The following is a 7713-nucleotide window of genomic DNA, read 5'->3' on the forward strand; positions in this document are numbered from 1 at the left end:
TCAGATGGGGTGCACGAACTGGTAGACCAGGCGCTGGGAGATGTCCGGCTTGCGGATGATGCCCTTCTTGTAATACTGGCGGATGGAGCGGCTCAGCTTGTCGTAGTTCATGGCGGGGCGGTTCTTGCGGATGCCCCACAGCCGGGCCACCTGCGCGGAGTCCTCGATTTTGAAGATGCCTGGGGCAGCAGGAGGGCCCAGAGAGAGCCAGCAGTGCAGGCGGGGTGGCAGGAAGGAGAAAGACCGAGACCAGCAGGTCAGTCTCTCGCAGCCAGGGGGGCTAGAGTCGCCCGGGGTAGGGCCAGGCGCTGGGCCACGATACCTTCTCCCATGGTTGTGGTGAGGGTTAAAGGAACATGTGGGAAGGGTGTTCCACAGGGCCCAGGAAGTGGTAAATCCTACCACGGACTCACAGACCTCCTGGTGCAGGGTGAACCTGCGTACGTTGGTTGGCGACTTGGGGCCCTGAGGGCCTGATCCTTGCCAGCCTCTGCTCCTAAGTGTGGGGTGTGCACACCCTACGCAGAAGCCCTGCGGGGCTCCGGGCTGCAGACACGGCTCATTTGGCAAGGTCGCCCGTGCAGTTCCCGAGCCTGAAAGACTGCTTTGCGATTCTCAGACACTTCAAGCCCACACAGCCCTTTCTGGCAGGATTAATTGGTAGGAGATGTTGGAAAGAGTGGATCTGGAGCCAGGCTGACCTCGGCTGGAATCCTGGCTCTGCCATTTTCTACCTTTAGAAGTTGTCTGAGACCCCGTTTTCCTGTCAGTAAGAGGGGGTTGTAGTGATCATCATGTTGTTGAGTGGGTACGGAAAGCGCTTAGAGCAGAGCCTGAAGGAAGTACCCCTTAGGATGAACTATTACTCATTAATACCCCCAGTTCTCATTCTAAACCACCTGGCAAAGCACAGGTCAGCACACCCTCTCCAGGCAGGCTCCCCAGACCACCCCACCCTCCCTGATCTCCCTGCCCTCATGGGACAGTCTCCCCGGAGTACCGGCTCACTCTCAGTCTCAAATATACACACGGGATCACCACACCTTGTGCAGGAACTTTTCCACCCCTCCTAACCCCTTCCCATGCTCCACACTCAGCCCCAAAGTCACTCCTCTGTGAAGCCCTCCTGGACACAGGCACAGCTGACCCCATCACAGCCCAACACATTCTGCACACCAGCTCATTTCACTGCTGGTTCTCCTACAAGACTGTAGGTCCCTGGAGGATGGGGTACCGCTGAATTCTCCCCACACCCTGAGGACACTGTAACCCTCCATAAATGTCGGCTGAGCAAGTATGGAACCAGAGGAGGTGCTCAGGGAAGGTTTGCTGGATGAATGAATCTAGTCCATTTCACAAACATGAAGACTGGGGTCCAGGCGCCCACGGCTACTAATGGCAGGAGGGGGCCTAGAACCCAGGTTTCTTGGCTCTGAGCCTTTTCTAAAACACACACCCGCACACCATCCAGCCTTGTTGCTGTCCAATGTGGTCCCCTCTAGCCACATGTGGCTCTTAGCCCTTGAAATGTGGCTGGTCTGAAGTAAGGTGTGCTGTAAGCATAAAACGAATACCAGATTTCAAAGACTTAGGAAATATCTTATTAATAATTTTTATATCGATTATATGTTGAAATTATACGAATTTATAACATTGGATTAAACAGATGTATTATTAAAATTAAATCCACCTGTTTAAAAAAATTTTTAATTGTGGCTACTTGAAAATCTAATAGTACCTCTGTTGCCCGCACTGTATTTTTCATTGGATACCATCAGTCTCCTCCGTCAAGCTCTGATGTTTTGAGGGTAAAGACCGTGTCCGGTTCTCAGCAGTTTTAAGGCCCTGCTATGTCCCAGGCACTGTGTGTCACTGGGGACCCTCAACAGGCAGAGCCCAGCCGGGGAACACGCGTGGACACAGACGGCACACAGACCCTGGGCCGGTCCAGTAAGAGTGCGTGTGTGGCATTCAGGGCAAAGGTGGGGGCACTCCAGCCCTCTGCCCTGCCCCCAGCCCTCCCTGCCCAGCGCCTGGCAGGACCACAGGCTCCCAGCAGCCCCCTCCCCTCCTGCCCCTGGCACTGCTCACCCTTCTCCTTGTTGAGCCACCGGATGAAGCGGCCATAGCTGTGTGGCTTCAGCAGCAGTTCCTTGAGAAACTGCCACAGGTGGATGGGCTGCCCGGAACAGGATGAGTCCACCTCGCTGTCCGTCCAGCTCTCTTCGCTGGTCGACGCTGGGCAGCCAGGGAGGGTGGCGGTGAGTGGGGAGCCCCCTTCTTCAATGGCTGCCCCAGCCTACCCCCAGACCCCAGAGCCCCGGCCGCCTCCCTGCCCTGCCTGACTCACCACAGTAGTGAATCGCCCCCAGGGACGTCCTCTCTTTCATCCAGGCCGCTGCGGGACAAGGAGAGGAAGTTGGGGACCAGAGAGACCCCCCAAGGGAGGAGGAGGGCATTTGGGTGGAACTGTGGGGCCAGAGAAGCCCCCCCGTTGGCTCCCTCCCTCCTGCCAGCCTGTGAAGACCAGCTGTTTCCAAAGCCTCCTCCTGGAAGAAAATGCAGGATTTCGGAGCTGGGAGGGGCCTTAGAGGCCCTGCAGGCAGCCCCTTGTTCAGAGAGGAGTGGAAGTCAAGCCTTGCTTTGCCTCCCTTCTGTCAGCTGTGAAATGGGGCTGGGACACCCCCTCACAGGTCTTGCAAGGATGCAGGGTGGTGAAGCCTGCACGGTGCCCAGCATAATAAAAACACTCCCTGCCCTCCAGCTGCCAAGCTCCCCGAGCACCACCATCCCCTCCTGCTCTCCACCTGACCCCCTCCCCAGACAAGCAGTGGAAGGCGGAGGCCGCCAGCTTCTGTCCACACCACCACCCGGCTTATAGCCTGGCACTGTCCACTGCTCTTGCCAGACCCCGGCAAGGGGCCTGGGCTGGGGCGGGACACTGGTTTCTGAGCCATGAGAGTGGGACCTGTCCTCCTATTCACCCTAGGCCCTGAGGGGCAGGGGCCTTGACTCATGGAGCGAGGACTGACCCCTCTGAAGTGCACAGCTCTGTGCAGGGCACACTGGGCGCCCGATAAGATTGAGACCAAGTACACATTAAGGGGTTGGCATGCAGCCGTCAAAACCGGGGCAGCTGTATAGACAGTGATGGGAAACAAGATCCAGGATACGCTGCTCAGTACAGAACAGCGTGATACTCGTACTATTCATGTTAGAAAGGGGTAGACGTCACACTTACTCTTGCTTGTATGTGCATAGACTTTCCTTGGCAAGGTACTCACAAAACTGGCAACAGCGGTTGCCTCTAGGGAGGGGGATTGGAGGGCCGGGGTAGGTGGGAGGGAGGATTATTCTTCATGGTATACTGTTGTTCACGATGGTCTTTTAAAAAATCCTGCACATTTATTACCTCATTTCTTCTTTAATGAAAACAACACAAAACAAACACAAAATTTTAAAAAGGACAAAGAAGAAGGACTTAGAGTATCTGATGTCCTGTGTCCTCACAGTCTAACTTCTATTTTTAACTTCCCATGTGCTCTGTCCTAAGTTCTGTGGCCTTGACCAGGGTAGGCAGTGGGTCGGGGCTGGAGAGTTCACCCAGGACTCGGGGAGGCAGCTGTCATTGGGGTTGGGATTCAGAACAGAGCCCAGATTGGGACAAGGGGCTGCCTACCCAGTGGAGTGTAGCCTCCGGACAGGCATGCTGACCTAACTGTTCCCCTTGGTGTCCCTGGCTTGGAGCCCGCAGTGGGGGGCAGGGGGTGGGGCATTCTATCCACGCCTGTCCCACCTGATTTCCAGATGTCCAGGTGGGCGTGCAGCACGTCCCCGCCCAGGGGTGAGCGCTGGCGGAACTGCTCCTCCGACATGGCACACAGCTCCTTACCCCCCAGCTCCTGGAAGGCCTTGCCCACGGAGGGCAGCCGGTACTGGTGCTCTGTCCACAGGAGCCACTTCTGCACGTTGCCAGGGCTCCAGTCCACGGGGTCTGGGCAAGAGACACTCCTTCAGCCCTGGAGGCTGCTTGAGGGCACCACCCCCAAGGTGGCCCCTCTGCTCTGATGGGGCCTCCATGGGAACTGGTGGCCTGGGACCATGCACTCCTGAGATGGGGCCAGGCCAGGCCACATGGGGCCTTGAGGGGCTCCGTGGAGGGGGTACCGAAGAAGGGGGCAGTGACAGGAAGAAACCGGGGCCCTTGAAGCAAACATGGCTCAGGGCAGGGCAGCCTGGGGCCTCTGCACCCCCATCTCACCTGGACCTCAGGTCCTCCCAGACCCCTCCAGCCCCTCCAAAGGGCCTTTTGGGGAGCCACAGCCCTGGAGGGGACAGTGACATTAAACCAGAAACACCCAAGCTTCTTTCTTTCCCAGATGCCTCTTGCCTTCCCCAAACCCTTCAAAGAACCAGAGAAGAACCCAACCAAGAATTAGCTCTACAAACCCCACTCTCTACCCGCACTGTATTTTACAGATGAGGAAACTGAGGCACAGAGAGAGTTCCATTCCCTCGTCCAACACCTAACAAAGGGCTGGGTGCTGGAGAGCTGCTCAGTGCACGTGCACCAAATGTGGGGGAGCGGTGGCAGGGTACAGGGTGGCCATGGGGCCAAGGCCCGGAGGCGAGTGGCTGGCTTGGTCCTATAAGTCTCCCTGGGGAGCTGCCCTGGGGTGAGCCCAGCAGGGCACGTGGGTGGTGGCCAAGCTGCAGGCACAGACACAATGGGGCCTCCGAGTGAACGCTGTGGTCTAAGCTGGGTGACCTGCAGACTGGCCTGCCCTCACTTAATAAACCTATTTTCTTCCTCAGGGTCAAAGCAATTTGTTTCTGTCTCTATTGTTTAGCGGGCAGGGCCCTCCCCAACTCAGTGTGGGAGCGGAGGCACCGTGGGAAAAGCTCCCGGGTTGAGGGCTGGCATTGGGCCACTGGAGGATGGGGCCTGGGCAGGAGCTGCCTCAAGGCGGGACCTCAGCTGGGACTACTAGGTGGCAGGGGCTGGGCCTGGGTGACTGGGGAGGAGGAGCCAGGCCTAAGCGATGCCTGAAGACCCTTCCTGTGTGCGAGCCTCAGATGCCAGGGCCCAAAGGCCAAGGAGATGGGTCAGGCTTGCCCAAAGCTGGAGAGATGATGGAGGGACAGGGGATTGGAGACCCAGCAGCCCCTCAACCAGTAGCATAAGCTCCGTAACCACACCTTCCAGGCCCTCGCAGACACGTGCCTGGCCTCCTGATGTGCCCCCCTCATCAGAGCCCTCATCCCCACTGGACCAGTGATACATTATCCTATTTATTTACGACCTGTTTTGTCACTGTAACATTAGCTTCGTGAACGAAGGAGCCTTTGTGCTATGTTCACGCTGAATTCCCCAGTGCTAGAACAGGGCCTGGTATATTAAGTTATTGTTTATTGAGCATCTATTATGTACAAGGTAACATCCTAGGAACTGGGGATGTAGCAGTGAACAAAACAAATGAAAATCCCTGCCCTTGGGGCATGTACATTCCAGTAGGGGAAACAGTAAACAAGATAAATATGCAGCATATCAGACGGTAGGAAACATGAGAGAAATAAAGCAGGTTGGAGGAATAAGATGTGGGGGTATGGGCAGCAATTTCAATAGAGGGGTCAGGAAAGGCCTCATCGAGATGGTGCCATTTGAGTCAAGACCTGAAGGAGGTGAGGGGTGAGCCAGGTAGGTATGTAGGGGAAGAGTGTTCTGGGTTGAGGGACCAGCAAGTGCAAAGGTCCTGAGGTGTGTGTGTTGCGGTAAGAGCAAAGAGGCAGGAGTGGCTGGAGCAGAGTGAATAAGGGGAGAGTGGATTTAAGTGTGAGAGGAGGAGGTGGGCCAGATGGTGTAGAGCTCGTATTTGCTTCACCCGGCACCTACCAAGTGGGGACACTGGGCTGGTGCAGCTGGGGCACAGAGAGAGTGGGAACCTTGGATCCCAGGCTCGCAGCTGCTGTGTGTTAGGGGCTGAGTGTACGTGTAGAAGCACCAGCATCTCTGGGGGTGACCACAGTGCACCAGGCGGTGCCCCCACACCTCCCTGTGACCTCCGCTGGCCTGTGTCCCCCTGGCGGAGGGGGGCGTGAGGAGGGGCTCACCTGCCGTGATGTTGAGCAGCTTGCAGGCCGTCTCAATGTCCTTGAGCACCTCGCCCACCACCATGGACTGCACCTGCTCCAGTGAATGCTCCTCCAGGGTCAGCCCACCCGGCGCCAGGTCCAGGCTGCCCCCCGGGGCTTGGCTGTCGATGACGGGGCACTGCTCGGGCTCGTCGGGCGGCTCCTCCCGAGTGCTGGCCCCGGGGCCCTTGGCCACCCAGCTGCTGTCCTCGGAGAACAGCATGTCGAAGTAGGAGAGGTAGAAGGTGGACAGGCCCTGCTCAGGTGTGGCAGGTGGGCTGGGGCTCCAGTCCCGTCTCTCGGGCCCCATTGCCCCTGCTCCCACTGCCACCTTCTCCAGGCCAGTCCGTAGCACAGTGTCGGGGGGCAGCAGGAGGCGGCTTGGGGGGACGCCACTCAGGCCCGGGCTGGCGCTGCCCATGCCGCTGCTGCTCGGGCTGGCGGCTGCGTCTACAGAAATAAAAAAGGAAGGAGAGTCAGGTCCTAGCTGCTTCCCCATCCCCATGGGGGCTGCTAAGCTGGTTACAGAGATGAGGAGCCCAGTGGGCAGTGGCTGGGCCTGGGAGAGAGTTGGGGCTTCCGGGTCACTGGGCAGCTAGGACAGGGCTGGGCAGACAGGTCTTGTGGCTGGAAAGCCAGTGGGATGGGAGTGGGGGCAGGACGGTAAACAGACAGCTCCCTTACTCCCCAGGGAAGCCAGGTTGGCTGCGAGCAGCAAATCTTTACACGTGTAGCCTGTTTAAAACAATCTTCTGAGGTTCTTGACCTCTTTCAGTCCTCACGATGGAAGGGACAATTAGTCCCATTTGGCAGATGAGCAAACTGAGGCCTGGACAAGAAGTCTTTAATATCCAGCCCTCTGTCCCTGGGCCGGCCCCCACCCAGATCCCAGTCCCCTGTCCTGTCGAGGAAGCTCCTTCTAAGAGCTAACCTAATCTTTTCTGCTGTGGCAAAGCTTGTTTTCCTTTACTCTGCCCTTGGAGGGGGTAGGGAAGGGAGAAGGTCACCATCATCTCCACCAGCCGGGTGAAGAATGAAAGGAGCAAGTGAGGGGTGTGGCAGGGTAGAATCTCCTCCCAGGTTGAGGAGGCGGGTCCCCTTCCTCTCCCACAGGGCCACTTGGCGGGTGCGAATAAATTCCCGGCCTAACGCTGCTGAGGTGGTCACTGAACAACAACGTACAGGTGTGCTTGGCCCCACCCCTACTCAGGGCTGGGTTCCTGGTACCCACCCTCCTTGTCCTTTCCTGAAAGGTGCTTCCCCAGCCCCTCCCAGCTCCCAGGCCCTCTTCTCTCCCCTCACGCCCAGAAGAACTCACAGCTCCCAAGGTGGGAGGTGCCAGGTGCAGACCTACAGGCCCACTTTCCCCACAGCTGCAGGGGCTGGTCAGAAGGCCCAGGCCCTGGGGGACAAATGAGTCCCTCAGCAAGTCAGACCCCACTCCTCTCCTACCTGCCGCCCCAATGCCTCCCGAGGGGCACCATTTGGCCTCAACACGAGGAACTACAGTGTCCCTCCCCCTGGGTCCCCAGGCTCTGCTTCCCCTGGACCCTTTTCTCTGAGCCCCATATTGGAGTCCGT

The 7713-nt window shown here is 57.8% G+C and overlaps 1 protein-coding gene across 2 annotated transcripts; it reads right to left on the reverse strand.

Annotated features, from left to right (window-relative positions):
• SPDEF (SAM pointed domain containing ETS transcription factor) lies at window positions 1-6568 on the reverse strand (the record flags this gene model as incomplete). Of its 2 annotated transcripts, XM_082848162.1 has the most annotated exons (5): window positions 1-179; window positions 2092-2238; window positions 2351-2398; window positions 3797-3994; window positions 6112-6568. In XM_082848162.1, 5 exons carry the CDS (start codon window positions 6551-6553, stop codon window positions 1-3), a joined length of 1014 nt encoding a protein of 337 aa, XP_082704288.1. The 2 variants fall into 2 exon arrangements, with proteins under 2 accessions (XP_082704288.1, XP_082704289.1); XM_082848163.1 differs by lacking the exon at window positions 2351-2398 and having other exon boundaries at window positions 6112-6553.
• Window positions 6569-7713: the final 1145 nt, after the last annotated feature.

This window comes from Leucopleurus acutus (assembly GCF_964270905.1).
Source record: "Leucopleurus acutus genome assembly, chromosome: 10".
NCBI lineage: Eukaryota > Metazoa > Chordata > Mammalia > Artiodactyla > Delphinidae > Leucopleurus > Leucopleurus acutus.